Consider the following 18,116-nt stretch of genomic DNA (forward strand, 5'->3'; position numbering starts at 1 on the left):
TCCGAGCGTCTTCGCCGCAACCGACGCCAGCAAATCCCGGCCGGTCACCCCTCACCCGCGAGCTCGCACCGCCGCTCCGCCAGCGGCCGCGAGCCCGATGCCGGCAGTCGCGCCACCACTCACCCGTCCCCGCGGCTGCAGCTCCTCCCTCCGAGCGACGGCACCACGGAGCTTTCCCTCCGCCGCACCTAAGTGATCGCCGTCACCGTTGCACGTCCAAGCCGACCAAGACGAGACACAAGAGGAGAGGCTTAGCGTCGGGAGAGAATAAAACCGAAGATTTGATTTTATCGGTTTTTGGTTCGGTTTGGTTCGGTTAACCGATAAAAACCGAACCAATTAAAAGATATTGGTTTTTTACAGGAACCGAACCGAAAAAACCGAATTTTTCGGTTCGGTTCGGTTCGGGTTTTCAGTTCGGTTTCTGACACCCCTAACTATCTTATTGCCTAAAAGAGAGATTCAAGTCAAGAACGATACAAGACCGTAGATCACACGCATCAATTCATCTCATTCGCGTTGACGAATTATTTCAGAAAAAGAAGAAATCGCTCACTTAAGATATATTTGAGTACTCTCGCAAAACTTCAACATTTCTTTTGATGTTTTGTACATCTTGATTTAACTGGGTGAACGGGATAATGCCACATTTTAACCACATTTTCCAAATTTTGGCTTATTACCTCATTGTTAGCTGCTCCAATTTCATCTTTTTGTAATGATTTTCCTTTCTGCAAATCTGTTTGATATTTCTTGGGAACGCCACTAGTTGTTTGATATCCTAGGACGCGAAGTTGGTTTGTTCCCCAATCAGTCGCACATAACTTGTTCGACAAAATGCTTGTGAAGAACTCTGTGTAAGTTCATTTCGTTTCCTTTTGTCATCCAAAGGCGTATTGCCACGGATCAAATCTCGTTAGTCAATTCTCAAGTTATTTCCATGATCAAATGCTTTTCTAGGCCATCATCGTTTTACTTTGTTTTGTGTTTTGTTCATGTTTTAGGTGTTTCGTTCATGTTTTGGGGGGCTTTGGCGTATTAATCATTTTGGTTGAAGTTGTTCTCGGTTGGGTCGTGGATTGTTGAACAAAAGTTGAAATTCTGGGAATAGACAGGAGCATAGAAAGGTGGTGCAGACGAAGGAGGAGTTAAGTGGGCTTGAGTTTAGTTTAAGGAACTTCGGACTTAATTAGACGTGATGGAACTTAGGCCTATGTGGTTTTTAGTAGATTCGGGCTGGCTTTAGTCTCTCAAAGGTGTGCGGCTAAGTTTTTTTTTGGGTTAATACTCTGAAAACCCCAAACTGGTACACAAATGACAAATTTACTCTAAACTATTTTTTTAACTATGAAAAATTTATAACCGATACACATGTGACAAATTTACCTCAACTAACCATAAAAAAAAAAACCCTAAACTTATATATTTATGACAAATTTACCCCAAACTAATTTATTCGACGTCAAAAAATCTCAAACTGGTAAATTTGCGACAAAATATACCTTCCACCAAATTGGATTAATACCACAAAAAAATCACAAAAATTGTAAACTGTGACAAACGGAGCGTAAAATCCCAAATTAATATATGAGTCAATTGTCACGTGTTATTTAACTTAATAATTTGACAGTAAAATTTAATGAAAACTAACATAGGGTAAATTTGTCACAAGTGTACCGGTTTAGGATTTTTGATGGTCAAAAAAATAGTTTAGGATAAATTTATCACACGTGTATCAGTTTGGAGTTGTTTAGAATATTAACCCTTTCTTTTTAGCAAGAAACTTTTAGTAAGAAAAGTTAAAAGTTGGAAAAAGGTTTCAGAACTAATTTCGAGTAGTTTTTCTAGATTTTTAGTCAACTCTAGTTTAGAATTAGTGCTTGATTTTTCCTAAATTAGAATGCACATAGTTTAGGGATTTTGTAAACATTTTAGGATTAGTGTAGTCTTAAAAAAAGGAAAAAAAAAGTGAAAATCTTTGGATAAAAAATTCTACTCAAAATTGAACAAGCTCTTAGGGCTTTACAATAAGGTTTTGAATGGTTTTAGAGAGAAATGTTAGGCTATTGTTTAAGTATTTCCATTTTGATTATTAATCGATTGCACACTTTCAATATATTGATTGTTGTTTTTCTCTTTAACCTGGTTAGGAATAGAACTTTAGGACTCACAATCAGTAAGAAAGCTACCTGGACATTTTGGTTGGTAATTGAACAGGATATGGTAGCGAAAGCGCACTAATTGATTAATTAGTGATCAAGTCCGTAACTCTATATTTACTGGTTGTGTAGAAAGTGATGTATACCCTAATACATTACTTGGTTTCCTAGGGTGCGCATGACAAAATTTATATTTCTCGATTTCTCGTTTTCTGTTCCAGGAACGAGGTTTGGAACAAAAATCCGTTTGCAGAACACATTGATTTGATTTCTATATTTAAAACAGATTTCTCTTCCGTAAACAGAGAAAGAAGAAATCAGAAGCTGAAATTTTAACTTCTCAGTTTTGAAATAGAAATCGAAACTGAAATCAAACCATATAAAAAAACCTTGCGCTTTCTTACTTACTTAATTTACTCATAACCACAACTTCACAAATTATTGCTAATTTTCTTTTTCTTATTTTGCTTGTGCTTTTTTTTTCTTTTTTTTTTCAATTTTTTTTTTTTTTTGATAACTTCCTCTTTAGGATGAAAGGCAATCGAATGGGTCCCCAATTTTCAAAAACGACCAAAGTTCTTAAATGCTTACTTAAAAATAATTGGGCTCTTTCCTCCTAGAAATGGTACGCGCATTGCCAATGGAAGAAAAAGTTCTTACGTAATAGATGAATAAAAACGTGCCTAGAAATTTAACCTTGTTTTTTTTACGGATTCAAAATTCTTGTCAAATCAAAATAATTAAATTGTTACACAATCTTGAATTTTAATTCGAAGGCAAGAGATTCAAGAGAATCTCTCTCTTTGCTATGCAAGGGTCATTAAAGGTTCATTGAGCAACAATAAAGAAATTATGGATGAACAACTACACTGATTCAATTCGAGAATCAAAATAAACTAACCTTCTCCCAATTAGTTCCTAACCATAAACGTTACTTCAAGGTAGAATTATCACATATTTCTTTACACCATCAATTTTATTTTGTTGATAATATTGTATAATACTAGTCTTTGGTAAAATAACAGAGTTATATAGGCGCCATTGATGGCACCCATATTCATGCTTCCATAGTACTTGTCTGAACCTATGCAAGATGAGCTTGCAAACAATATATTAACCGAGGAGGGAAACCAAATAAATACGCTTAGGAAAAACATTGCCAATAAAATGGCAATGAATAATAATATGCCGAAAATTCCATGAAATTGTATTTTCAACTTTTGTAATGTATTAGTATTAGTTTTATTATTATTTTGTATTTGAGGATTTCCTATGTTGTTTTAATATTATTTTGATTATTATTTTGTATTTGAGGATTTCCTATGTTGTTATCTAATCAATTTTTATTCCTAGAAATAGAAATTTTATTCTGTTATCAAACGGATTTCTGTTTTAAAAATAGAAATTTTGAGTCGTTATCAAACGGATTTATTTGCTCAGAAACTTGTTAGGAAATAGAAATTGAGAAATTGATTTCTGGCCATAAATCAATTTCTGTTTCAGAAATTTTGTCATGCGCAGCCCTAGTCAACCCCAATAAGTTAGTGGTGACTCCTCATTTAAAATTCCTTAAATGTCAATTTGACTTAACACCAAATATCCCAACATCACACAAAGTAAAGGCTTGGGGGAGTCAATGCCCAATCATTTGCCTTAGGCACATCTTTAGGTAATACCCCCAAACATATGTCTTTTCCCCCTCTAGACGGAAAAGGTAGATCGTGACATCCTTTGTTTATGAATTTTTGTAAAATTTCATAAAACTTTTGTTAGAAGTGGCATCATTTTTTAGGTTCATAAAGGTGGGGTTCTTAACTTGTTACCTTAATCTTGCCTTGCTAAAACCTAACTTGATTAAGAATGGTTAACCATGTACCCTAGTACTCAACTTAAAGAAAAAATAGATTGTTGTTACCCATTGAATTTTGATGATTCCCTCAGAAATTGCAAAGTTGAGTTTACACTATGATTGACTATTATCAATTAGTCGAGGACCTATTTCTCTAGTAATATCACTAACTAAACCTCTAAAAAGGTACCTAGTGAATGGATCTACCAAGTTATTATTTGTCTAAACATAAACTACTGAAATGATATGGTTAGTAATTAATTGCCAAACATGCTCATGTTGATATTTCATTGAATATCTTATCGTTTGCCAAAGACATAGTTGTCTCACTACCATAATATAAAGATATGGTCGCCATTAGTTGTGGCCATAACTCTATATCCGATAGCGAATTTCACAGCCATTTGACCTCTTTACCAGCTACCAATGGTGTTATAAGTTTAGACTCCATCGTTAAATGAGATGTATATGTTTGCTTCTTTGATGTCCAAGAGATTGCACCATTTGTGAAACTTGTGTAAGAAAAGAGTGCGGTCAATAAAAATGTCACCTAGAGGTAGAGTGAATGGTGATTTCAAGAAATCTAACAAATAATTGCATAATTATAAGTGTCAAGTTTGATATAAGCATAATAATATGCATAAGCAGTGAGTTGATATATGCAAGAACATGTGATATCAATCTTGCAGGGCGCGTCTATCAAACAGTTATTGGAATAAGCAAAGAGATAGAAAACAATACATGCAAAATTTTATAGTGGCTCAACTTGATAATAAAATAGCTCCACTAATATCAGTAGTTCTCAATTACATCTAGTTACCTGATAATATCAGTTTTTGGTTATTAGTTCCAATGATATCTAATAACATATCATCAGGCAACTTGAGTACATTGGTGATATAGATCCTATACACTATTCACCTTTTTACCTTCAAGTCTTTATGAACTTCCCATAATGTGGATCTTAGCATACTCTAAATTATGGACAACATTTGCATCTATAAGGCTCATAAGACACACTTGGATGGTTTTATCAACTTCAAAATATCATAAGAAGTTTCTCAACAAAGAAAAGAATAGAAAAACATGAAGAAGAGAATCATGAAGAAGAGAAATTTGTAGTTAAAAATAATGTGTGTTTCGGTCTTATTTTTAGATAATTGATCAACACATCTCTTGGGATTACATACCTTATTATAACTATCACCACTTTTCATGATCAACTCTTACTTCTTTTTATGTTAATAACATATATTGGTAATCGATATCTTATTGGAATCATCATTACTTTTTATAATGAACCATCAATGTAATAATGGGCTTAATACCCAGCCCAAAAAACCCTTGAAGTTGAGCTTTAAAGCTCCATGCCCTGAGGATAGAAAAAAAAAACCGTAGGAGATAAAGAAAAAAAACACCGAAAAGAGAGAGGGAGGCCGTAACAATAACAAGAAGAGAAGGACCTATTTCTCTAGAAGCCCTGCGAAGGTGAGAGGCTGATTTAAGAGCTGCAGCGACACCTGTGGGGTTTACGTGGCGGCTACCATTGGCCAAAAATAGTTCCTCCAGCATCAAAAATAAATAAATAAATAAGAAGAGAAGGAGAATAAGAAAGGAAAAGTAGAGAACAGAAAGTACATGTGCATTCAAAAATTCTTAAATGAGTTTGATTAACTACATTTCGCAACACCCGATCAAGATTTAAGTTTTTTGTTCATCTAATCGGATGAAATTTCAAAGTTAAACTATAAGTCAAAATTATGTGAATTCCAAATTGGGAGATTCAATTCAGGAGTTATTAAACTATGAATTTATATGGAAATGATCATTTATGGGGTTGGAAATTTATTTCGAATTATTTTTTATCGAAACAAATTTTCTGTAGTTTCGCATGCGGACAGCTTTGAATATTTGCTTGGAATAACTTCATCTTTCTCCTGTTCTTATAGGAGTTGGGGTGCAACAATCAATTCATTTCATGTCATTAATCATTTCTTTTCATATCCAACTATTTATTTCTCTTTATCATCCATTGGCAACAAACAATTCCAACATCATCTCCATCAAGCCGCTACAAATTTAACATTTCCCCGTTTCCCTAGAACGGACTTCATCCCACCAAAATGCCTTTAGCGTCACTGGGTCCTTACTGCGGCGGGGGAGTCTTGCTCTGTGGAGTCTTGTGGAGCTTGCTCACATCAAACCCTTCATCGGCAGCCTTCTGAACGAGCTGATTGTAGATTTTATCATCTATGTGACTCTTTCTGCTGATTATCTGCAAAACAAGAATCCCACAATTCAGACGAAGCGAAAACCTACGGATTCTTACGTCTCCGACCATCAACCGGGGCCAAACAAGGAAGGAAAAAGGTGAAGGGAACCTGACAAGAAAGTTGCGTACCCAAAGTAACTGCCTGCCGGGCTGACCGATGACAGCATGCTGATAATCAGCGTCAATGTACAAGACCCAGTAGTCGCCCACCACAGGGATGATGGGTAGCTTCGGGGCACGTAGAACTTCACTTTGAGCTTGGCCTCGTCGCTGCTCGGGTCGGCCTTGTAGGCGGTGCCCTCGATGTAGTCCCTCTTGCCGTTGACCCAGCCCTCGTTCAGCACCTTCAGGGTCCCGTCCTCATTCAGGGTGTACGTGGCCCTCGTGTCCACGGCGTTCTTCTTCTCGAAGAGCGACGGAAAGGCGGCAATCTCGTACCAGCGCCCCGTGTATCGCTTCAGATCGAAATGCTTCACGACAGAAGGGTCGCCATTCTGCTGGGTAAAAAGTTGAAGTCCGAAGTTTGATTCCCGCGAGCACTGCACAAACATGAATACAGAAGAGAGCAGCGAGACAATAAGAAAGAACCCCTTCACACCCTCCATCTCTTGCTTTGCCTTTTTTTTTTCTCTCCTAATTCTTGGGTTTCTAAGTAGTGAGTGGAAGAAGGATTTGTCTAGGGTTTTTATAGGGGAGAAAGGAGGAAATTTTCTTATCTCCTTTTGGTCTTCCAGCTCATCTTTCTCTGTTTTCCTTATTTGTTGCAATTTCTTTTTTTGCCATTTTTCTCTTTCCTTGTTCTAGGATTTTGAGGTAGCATTAGGAAGAAAGGGGGTTGTTGTCTCGGGGTTTCCAGGGAAAAAGAAGGATTTTTCTTTCTCCTTTTGATTTTCATGTTTCTCTTCTTTGTTTTCCTTATTTGTTGCAATTTCTGTATAAGAAGGGGGTTGAACCTGGACATATTCTTAAACGGCTCAGCTAGAAGCAAGGGTAAAACCTCTCCTGGCTATTCCCGAGACATTCAGATTTTACGTAATAATATTTATGGGACGTTGAGAATTTGTAGTGTCTAATAATTATATTTTAATTACAAGGCTAAGGATTATTGGCTTAAGGCTTAAGTGTAAACGTAGAAATAGTAATTTAGTCATGAATTTAGTGAGGCCCGGAGGATGACTTTTCGACGAACGTAATCGTCTCGAATCCAACGTATTGAATCGGATTGATAAATATTGATATGTGCTTTAATAGTAGAATGGATTAATTAACTTACTATCAATTTAGTCGTTTATGAGTGGCATTATCGGTTTAAAATCTAGTTAATTAGAGCTAAGAGTTAACTAATTTTATTGATGGTGCCTTAATTAATTTTGTTAATGGTGCCGAAGGTAGGAGAATTAGTTGATTATGATTATTCACAAATTCTTTTGGTTAAAGAACTTAACACATCACGTGGCTTTTCAAGAATAAGTTCATGGCCATGCATCTTCTTCAAAACTCAAACTTCGGCACTCATTTTGACATCTACCCTTAAATGACAACGCATTTCCACACTTGGCCATAAGCTAAGTGAATTATGCCGCTTATCCTTGCACTCTCTTAAGATGATGTCTTAAGCTAAGTGTGGACACCTAAAAAACTAATTAATGATTACTCTCAAATGAGTCATTACTTCTTTCTTTTCCTCTAGCCACGTACTTGATTTTCGGTTTGTAATTGTGCCACCTCAAATGGATATTGGTGTGCTAGCTCCACTTAGCAATGGAAGAGCCCATTTTTCATCTTGATAGATTTTTAATAAAACTCTTCTTGCGTTAGCGGTGGAACTCTCTTTCACCTTTCCAAATCTCAAAAGATTTTGTATGTGTTGTTTTCACATTTCAATGCTATAAGTAGAAAGCTAGACTTTCTTGTCGAAAGCTACAACGTGGTGACAGCAATTGGGTGGTTTGCGCCCGTTTGTGATAAGTGAAATTTCTAGGTATTGAGTTAGCTTAAATCCACTTTGTACTTCTATCTTGGTGAGTTAATTGAGATACAATAATGTTTTGGGTATAGTGATTGTTAAACTTGTCTTTGGTGATCTTGTCCATATTTGTTCTACTTCGTTTTGGATAGTCAAAATATGATCGTTCTGTCATATTTATCTTGATAATCCATTGTATGTTCATTATGCTTTATTCTAGGTAATCAGAAGTTGTTTGTTCTGTCATTTTTGTCTTGATGACCAATTGCATGTTCATTCTGCTTCGTTCTGGATAGTCAAAAGTTATTTGTTCTATAATATTTGTCTTAATGATCATTGCATGTCGATTTTGCTTCATTCTAGGTAGTCAGAAGCTATTCATTTTGTCATATTTATCTTGATGACTCATTGCATATTCGTTTTGCTTCGTTTTGGATAGTTAAAAGCTGATTATTCTATCATTTATATCTTAATGACCCATTGCTCGTTCGTTCTACTTCGCTTGCTTCATTTTGGATAGTTAGAATCTAGTTGACCCACCATATATATCTTAATGACCCATTGCATGTTCATCCTACTTCGTTCCAAATGATTAGAATTTGTTCATTTTGCCATACTTATCTTAATGATCTCTTACATGTTCTTTCTACTTTATTATGTTTCGTTCTAAATAGTCAAAATCTATTCATGCATGTTCATTCTACTTTATTATGTTTCATTCTAAATAGTCAGAATCTATTTGTTTTGCCATACTTGTATGTTCATTCTATTAGAATTTTACTAGTCAGAATATGTTCACTCTGCTCATTTTTACTAGAATATCCTATGTTAAAATCTGTCAATTTGTTTTAGCAGAATTTATTATGTCTAAATCTGTTTGGTCATTCTACCAGAATTTATTAAGTGAAAACATGTTTGTTCCTTCTATTGGATTTTTACTAAGTCCGAATTTATCCATTTGTGAATATGCTCTTTTATTCTATATTTTTCACTAAGTCTAAATGTACCCATTTAATTGTCCAGACTTTAACAACCACGACCTATTCATTTATACATCAAATTTTACTCTGTCTGAACATGTTTATTTATATGATAGATTTTATCTGGTGTTGATGTAGTTATTCATATAAGTAAAAGTATGAACTTGTTCCTTGTACAAACAGATTGTATTGGGTTTAAACGTATTTATTTATACTAATAGATTTTACTAAAGTCTAAAACTATTCCTTTGTACGATTTGATTTTACTAGGTTTGAACATATTTATTTATACCAACAGATTTTGCTGGATTTGAATATAATTATTTATACCAACAGATTTTACTGAAGTCTGAAACTATTCCTTTGTACATCGGATTTTAATGGGCATGGATGTGGTTACTCATACAATCAGATTCTATTGAAGTCTGAACCTATTTCTTTATACAATCAGATTTTACTCGATCTGGATGTATTTATGTATACCATCATATTTTACTAAATCTGGACATTTCCAATTAACTGATCAAATTCTTTCTGAGTCTAAGCACCCTTAACTTCTGAGTCTAAATATATATATTTTTATATATTTAAGCATGATTATTTTCTCAATTTGATTCGCCTTCTAGGTCTAGTTTTCCTTAAAAAGACAAATTACCAAATAACATATTCATGTTTTGAATAAGATCACAAGTTGCTTTTTGCCCAATTATGTGACTAATGCATTCTATTTCTTCCAAAAGCATGTGATGAAGTAGATATGGGTATTCGAATGCATGTAAATGTTTGCTTGTCTTTTCAAAATAGAAGGATAAGCATGCTATTATGATTTCCACATTAAAAGGTATGATGAGAAATGAGGTGAGTTAAGCTGATAATCCCATCATTTACTTATGTGATTATGAAAAGGGCAAGATAAGGTTATATATGAAAAGTGGTTATATAATGGATGTTGATTATTGTAATCATTGTTTATTTCATTATAGATGCAAGAAAGATCAACATTAACATTTGCATTGTGCATGAAAGTAATGTGATTCCGTCACCCCCATAATTGTGTGTGGTGATGCCCTGTGGTGAAAGTTTGCGGGATGCCCCGGTGGTTGGGATGTCCTTGGGAGTGTTTCAAGATGTCTTAGGAGTCGTGATGCTCCTATGGTAGGGATACCCTATGGTGTAAGTTTGCAAGATGCCTCTAAGTTGAGATGCTTTGGTGGTTGGGATGCCTTATGAGTCAAGATGCTTCGGGAGAGTTTGAGAGGGAAAGTTAAATGAATATATTACACGTTTATGTGCATGTATAGAATTACATGATGTTTAATTAGTTACCTTGCATCAAAACTTGTTATGTCCTTTGCACGGGCTTGGATGGAATCATTGTTAGATGATTATTATTGCGGTAAAGTCTACTCATGTTTTATCATACTTATTAGATTGTTGTGTATTCTCTTTGTTTGTACCAGGTGAAATGGTAAAAGAATTTTTCTAACTTAAAACTAGAGATTTCATTTACTAAGCTTCAACTTATCCTTTACATTTTAATTTGTAGGATGATCACTGGAAAATGATGATGGAAGAGATGAGGTGATGCTCAAGACCACCAATCCTTGAGTCAAATGGTGGCTCGTTTATGGAATAAGATGGAAGTAGAGACTATAGTTGAGCAAACCCTTTCCTAGGACTTTGGTATTTTGCATTTGTTTGAATGAGGTGTTAAAGTTGTATTATATGGTACATATATTAAAAATAATACATAAATTCACGTGTGCAAATTCTTGTATGGGGGTTTTTGGTGAGAGAAAAATTTTATTGAGCTTCCACGTGCTACTAAAACAATAATGTAAAAAGGACGCGTGTCGTGTCACGGGTGACGATTTAGGGTGTCACAATTCTTATCTCTCCGTGGAAGAAAAGCATACGGAGGGGAATTAAGGGGGACTGGGGTTAGTGGGCGCCAATGGTGCCTCTATAAAGCTCGCTCTCACTGTAGAGACAGGCTGTGATAAACTTAGATCAAGACTAGGTTCCCATCAGGCTGAAAGAGGCCACAACTGTACCAACCAAGGATGATGAAACATTTATCTCGGTGTTCACAAGGAAAATGAGGATTTTTCTTTCTCCTTTTAGTTTTCATGTTTCTCTTCTTTGTTTTCCTTATTTGTTGCAATTTCTTTATAAAAAGGGTTATCTCAGGGTTTATAGGGAAATGGAGGATTTTTCTCTCTCTCTCTCTCTCTCTCTCTGGCTTTCATGTTTCTCTTTTTTGTTTTCCTTATTTGTTGCAATTTTTTATAAAGATAATGACACAAATAGTCACTGAACTTTTGTTCAATGTCTAATGTCGTCCATAAATTTTTATTATGTGTAATATAATGGTCATAAAATTTGGCACAATGTGCAATGTCATTCATAAACTTTTAATTCATTCGATATGATCTTTGAAATATTAGTAATATTCAATATTGTCCTAAACTATAGAAAAATATTTAAAAATTCATGTACTAGAATTTATGAATCATATTGAACAAATTAAAAGTTAGTGATGATGATACACATTGGATCAAAGTTAAGGGATCACATTAAACAAATTAAAAATTTGGGTATGATATCGCACATTGATCTGAAGTTCTTAAATTACTTGTGTCATTTTTTCTTCTTTATAAGATAAGGCAAAAACTTGAAAAATAGGGAATGAGATTTTGGGGTGGGACAGAGACGATTGTGGCCCTTCCGAATGTGGGGTACTTATGTTCTCGGTTGTTTCTGTTTGGGAGCTTTCTTCGAGGATAAAGATATTGTGAAAGGAAACCTAGATCATGCACAGTGTAATTTGTGAGTTTCTTTTTTGTTTGGTTAGCATGATAATTTTTAGGAATTAATTGGTTAAGAAATAACTAATTTTTGGGTTTTATGAAGAAGAAAGAAGCGTGCTGAGTGCAAAATCATCTTCAAGGCTAAGGAACGAGGAATGTCCAGGATTTGATTATTCCAATTCTGCATCACAGTTGGTCCATTCGCTTTGCTGTGCTTATGCGAGCATTATTCCATTTCTGCAGAGGAAGATCACATGCCTTGATCTGTCTGATAACTTCGTTAAAGAATGGTCCTTGGAAAAAGAAGAGATCGCTTACATGAAGATATTGTAAGTACTTTCGCCAATTTCAAGGCCTTTCGAGATATTTTGAAACGCAAACTCTTCACCCTTTTTGCGGCGAGTGACTTTTGAAATTCAACGAAAGAGTATTCTACTTTTCGTCTTGGATTTGCAATTTTTACTTCGCCAATAATCTAGGATGGAGTTCGATTGTGGATTTGTAGACCCAACGATAGCGTTGCTCATGGGCTTGCACTTTGGACTTTTCATCATATATGAACCTTATATTCTTTTCTATATAACAATCTCCTATTTCAAGTTGAACTCAATATTAAATTAAAAAATTTTAGTTAGTCGAGTCAAGTCGAATTCAAACCTTAATTTAGGGTGCGCTTGAGTCGAGCAAACCATTTTCAAGGAATTATTTTTGGACTTTCCACCTGTTTGGATACTGGAAAATGAATCAGTTAATTGAAATTGTTTTCCATTGACCAAAGTTATTATGCCAAAACTTTGGAAAATGAATGCCCCTCCCATGGAAGGAGAAATCATTTTCCCAATCTAGACACCATCGTGGTGTTGATAATGCGACACTAGTGAGCATCTCTTTCTCTCATTTTCATGCTCATAATCAAACAAACAAAAATCTATTGCTTTCCCTAATTGACCAATTTCTTGATGTAGTTACTGATTGATTGTTTAAAATGTTCATTTTTTATGTCGATAAGAGTATAAATTTTACATTCATATTTTTTAAAAATAAAAAATTATGAGAATTACATAGAAAAAATGGATAAAATCACCCCACTATTCTATGAATTTGTGGTTTATTTGTGATAATTATTAAACTAAGACCTTAGAAAATGAATTCCCCTTCCATGAAAGGGGAAATCACTCTCTATCTCTCATTTTCATGCTCACAACCAAACAAATAAAAATCAATTGCTCTTTCCATCCCTCCCTCATTTTCATACTCACAAGCAAACAAACAAAAGTCGATTACTTCCCTTGAAGATGAATTTCAGATAAAACCATTTCTTTCAAGACAAAGTTTTTCATGAAAAGTTTTTCATAAAACAAATACATTTTTATTGAAAAGTCAATCAAGTTGGTACCTAGAGCTTGAAAAGCTAATCAAGTTAAAAGAGTCAAGCTTGAGTCAAGTATTTAACCTTGCACATGCAAGTTGAGTCAAATTCAACCATCAAAATTTACCTATTCATGTGAGTATTTGCTATAGATAATAGTGAAGTTTGCTCATGGAACTTTTTTCCAGGGAATAAAGTATCAAGAAATAAGACATCCTATCCTTTTCTACACGAGGATCCCTTTTTTTATTAGAAGGAAAGGTAACATTAGAAGGACTATATTATTTAGATGGGGATTACAGCAGGTTTTCCTCCTTTGTGAAATACTATGTCAACAAGAAAATAGGGTAAGAACTGGAAAATTCAGAAACTTTCAAGTGAATTGACGCTCAAAATTCTCAGATACTATCCTTAAGAAAAAAAGATAATTGATAATTATCACAATACAATGACAGTTGACAGCATGTCATGATTCTAAATTACGATTACCTTTCCAAGAGATTCCCATCTCTTGGCTAACAGGAAATGATAAGGACGGCTAGCTTTGTTCGCCCACGTGAAGGGAAAAAATCAAATAGAATCCTGGGGTAGCAGCCAAGATACCAGACAGGAACAAGATGATGACGATGATCCCATTGTTTCTCTCTCTTCTCTCTCTCCTGCTCCTCACTCTAGCTGCGACACTAGCTTCACATTCACCACCAATTTTCTTCCCCGGAGCAACCTACCAATCTTCTTCACTGAAACAAGATGATACCCTTAAGAAGAACATTCCCTTCAAGACCCAGTTTTTCCCACAGATTCTTGACCACTTCACATACAACCCGAAGAGCTACATAATATTCTATCAAAAGTATCTCATCAACAGTCAGTTTTGGCACCATGGAGCTCCAATCTTTGTTTACACGGGGAATGAAGGCAACATTGAGTGGTTCGCTGCCAACACTGGATTTCTACTGGACATTGCTCCCAAGTTCCGAGCTCTCCTGGTCTTCATCGAAGTAATTTTTCAATGTTTCTTTAGTTTCAGAGCCCTCCCGAGAGTCTATCAAGCTGGAGAAGAAAAAGGATAAAAATTGCAACTTTATGCTATCTCATGAAGCAGAATGCAAAGGGTATCTTAGTGCTCTTGAAAAGATTAAATATTCATTTGGGTTTCCGAGAAAAAGCTTTTGAATGTTAGAATATGATTTCACAAGAAGCGACTGTCAATGAGCGAATCCAAGCCAGAGTTTTCTCCCTTTTTTGGGGTTCGGGGGACGTTTGCCTGATGGGTTTGTTTCTCGTGTTTTTTCAGCATAGATACTATGGAGAGTCACTGCCATTTGGTAAAGACTCTTATAATTCTGCAGAGACGGTGGGGTACTTAAATTCACAGCAAGCTTTAGCTGACTATGCCGTTCTCATAAGGAGCTTGAAGCAGAATCTGTCTTCTGAAGCTTCCCCTGTTGTTGTGTTTGGGGGTTCCTATGGAGGAAGTAGGCTATCTGATTTTGCGCTCATTTTCCTTCTTTTTTCACTGAATGATCTTTTTTAGGAATGGGTTTTTGGTTCTTGATGTCTTATGAAACAGCATGAATGGTGCATCCATAATTAAATGTGCCAAACATTGTGTTATGTCTTGCAAGAACTAGCAATAAATGAACCCTCTTTTTTTTTAAATAAATTAATGGGAGGTCCTTTTAGAATGACGAGCTATTAATGCACTTTGTATAGTTTAATGTTGTCCACATTTCATGAGATTGTGGTGCTAGCCACCCACAAAAGAAAGGCTGATGTACTTATTTTCTAAGAGATATTACTTCTGCTCCAGTGTTAGCAGCCTGGTTCAGACTGAAGTACCCTCATGTTGCAATTGGAGCCTTGGCTTCTTCAGCCCCTATCTTACATTTTGATGACATCATTCCGCAAACAAGCTTCTATGATGCTGTTTCCCAGGATTTTAAGGTGGTCTTGTCTCTCCTCGCAATCCTCTGCTGTGCGCATGTGTTTCTGAAGTCATTTCTTTTTGTTTGTCTTGGTGTTTGTTAATTGCACTTTCACGTGCAGTCTGTGAGCTTGAATTGCTACCAAGTGATCAAGGGAAGTTGGGCAGAGCTAGCAGCCTTCTCATCTCGGGGACAAGGTTTGGCGGAACTGAGCAAAAACTTCAAATCTTGCAAGTAAGCCTTTTCTCCATTCACTTTTTATAGATAAAGGGAAAGTACAGAGAATCAAACATACTCTAACAGTGTGTGTTGAACTTACCACTGTAGTGCAAATTAAAACCCTTAAACAAAATATAACAACGGCAATGAGGATAACAAGAAGAACATTAAGCCTTATTCTACTCAGTGGGTTGGGCTAAAGTAATTAAAGATCAAGTGACATACAGGAAATTGAAGGGAAGCACTTGGTTTTTACCTTTTCATTTTGAGTATGCTTCCAAATTAAAGCACAACTAGCATGTGCTATTGTATCGCCACCTATTAATCTGCTTTAAGATATTAATAGCTTCGAAATTCCTATCCTTTTTGTTCTTTACCTTCAGAGGCCTCCACTCAGTAGATGCAGCTCAAAACTGGCTATGGGCTGCTTTTGTCTACACTGCAATGGTGAACTATCCAACTGAAGCCAGTTTCATGATGCATTTACCTGCCTATCCAGTGAAGGAGGTATTATCTGAATGCACTTGTCTAGCCAAATCAAATGTGATGAAGTCTCTAATGTGGGATGTCCTTGTTCTAACATTTCTTCTTTCCCATTGTTTTCATTGAAGATGTGCAAGATTATTGATGCACTTCCTCCTGGAGAGACAAAGTTAAGCAAGGCTTTTGCAGCTGCAAGTTTGTACTATAACTACTCACAAACTGAAAAATGCTTTAACATCGAACACGGATCAGATGCTCATGGCCTGCATGGTTGGGATTGGCAGGTTAGAGTCTGCTCTCAACCATTGGCTTCTCCTGAGTTTATTCCCTTCATACGGAATCAATTATGATGGAGTTGAAAGAAAGAAAACTGGATTACATTAAACCAGACAACAATCTTGTTTCCACTATCTATAGAATACTGCAATTGAATTAGATTAAACCAATCAAAGTACCAGCTGTTGATCATGAGATATGCGTTGACTGCCAATTTTTCTAATCCCTTTCAAGTAATTGTGCAGGCTTGCACGGAGATGGTCATGCCTATGAGTTGCTCAAGTGAGAGCATGTTTACTCCATATTCCTATAACTACAGTGCATTCGCGGAACAATGCATGAAGATGTATGGAGTCACACCTCGGCCACATTGGATCACAACTGAATTTGGTGGTAAAGTGAGTCAAATAGTTTAGTCAGGGTATTACATGCTTTGAACATTTAAGTGCCATTCCATTAAAAGGCTAAAATATTTCATCTTTACTCTAAAAAAATATCATCTTTACTATGTTCTTTCCTTTTCAGCAAATTGAGAAAATCCTTAAGAGATTTGGCAGCAATATCATATTCTCTAATGGGATGCAAGATCCTTGGAGCAGAGGAGGGTAATCACTTATTTTTTCTTCTCCTTTTTTCTTTTGTGTGCTGCTTTTATGCTGTTTTCTTAACCATAATATCATTTTTAACACACCTACTGTTCATATCATTATGAAATGTTAACTATCTCACTCATGAGTTTGATACCACGTCAATGACCATGCTTACACATTGTTGTGCGGACATTATTTTCACGAATCAGGCAAGCACCTACATTTACGTTCTGAGACTGATGAATTTGAGGGTTACTTTGCAATGGCTTTGTCTAGGGATGATACTGTGCATCACAACTTTTGGCCCCTCATGAACTTTTTCAAACACATGATGTTTATGCAAAGCACGATTGGAGTTACCTCAGTGATGATGTAAAGCACGATTACATATAGAGTTACTCTTGTCAGATCATCTGAAACCATCTGCACATAGTGTTTGATGCATTAGTTTCAACCAGTTCAGTTCATACTAATCTAACCAGTGCCAAACTTCCCCTTCTTCGCAGTGTGCTTAAAAACATATCTGCAAGCATTGTTGCTCTCGTCACTGAAGAAGGTACCGGTTCTTTTCTGGTGTTATTATATCCATTTCGTCTTTACCTTTTTCTGTTGACCACATGGTAACACTAAACTGACTACCATCGACAATATGCAATGTTCAGGAGCCCACCATGTCGATTTTCGGTTTGCAACCAAAGACGATCCCAACTGGCTTGTTGAGCAAAGGAAGCAGGAAGTGGACATCATTCAGAGCTGGATTGACGAATATTATGCCGACCTTAGATCATGATGAAGAAACGATGGTTCCAAAGCATGCAACATTCAGACCCTGAAGAGCTCAGATACACAATTTCTGTATTCTCGTCTTCTAATTCAGGAGTTTCTATAGATTGAACATAAACTGTGAATGACTGAATTGCGTTCATTTCGGCTTTCCTAATCCATACTAAAATGGAAGTCATAGCGCCCTTACTTGCACGCATGGTTTTGTGGTAACTAAAGTTGGCCACCTATGAAATGGAAAATGGCTAAAAAGTTCCTGAATGCCGACCGCTTCTTGAGAAGGATATACTAAACAAAATGAGGAACGAACTTGATGAGTTAAGGCTGTGTTTGTTTCCATTAAAATATTTTCCCAAAAAAAAAAATGTTTTCCAAAATTTTTTTAGTGTTTGGAGCATGGAAAATCAGGTGGTCATGAATACATCTTGCATA

The 18,116-nt window shown here is 35.8% G+C and overlaps 2 protein-coding genes across 2 annotated transcripts; one reads left to right on the forward strand and one right to left on the reverse strand.

Moving 5' to 3' along the window:
- Window positions 1-6,154: 6,154 nt before the first annotated feature.
- On the reverse strand, window positions 6,155-6,885 carry LOC104438836 (temperature-induced lipocalin-1). Its single transcript, XM_010052000.2, is given in 3 exon segments — window positions 6,155-6,283; window positions 6,410-6,510; window positions 6,513-6,885. Coding segments are annotated over 3 exon segments (603 nt in total).
- A 7,107-nt stretch (window positions 6,886-13,992) lies between these two features.
- LOC104436110 (lysosomal Pro-X carboxypeptidase) lies at window positions 13,993-17,879 on the forward strand. The gene is made up of 10 exons (XM_010048837.3): window positions 13,993-14,406; window positions 14,703-14,883; window positions 15,219-15,352; window positions 15,455-15,567; window positions 15,936-16,059; window positions 16,164-16,319; window positions 16,557-16,709; window positions 16,837-16,916; window positions 17,408-17,457; window positions 17,564-17,879. The coding sequence occupies exons 1-10, from the start codon at window positions 14,023-14,025 to the stop codon at window positions 17,689-17,691; spliced, it is 1,503 nt and encodes a 500-aa protein (XP_010047139.2). The 5' UTR covers window positions 13,993-14,022; the 3' UTR covers window positions 17,692-17,879.
- Window positions 17,880-18,116: the final 237 nt, after the last annotated feature.

Source organism: Eucalyptus grandis, chromosome 3 (genome assembly GCF_016545825.1).
Source record: "Eucalyptus grandis isolate ANBG69807.140 chromosome 3, ASM1654582v1, whole genome shotgun sequence".
Taxonomy (NCBI): Eukaryota; Viridiplantae; Streptophyta; class Magnoliopsida; order Myrtales; family Myrtaceae; genus Eucalyptus; species Eucalyptus grandis.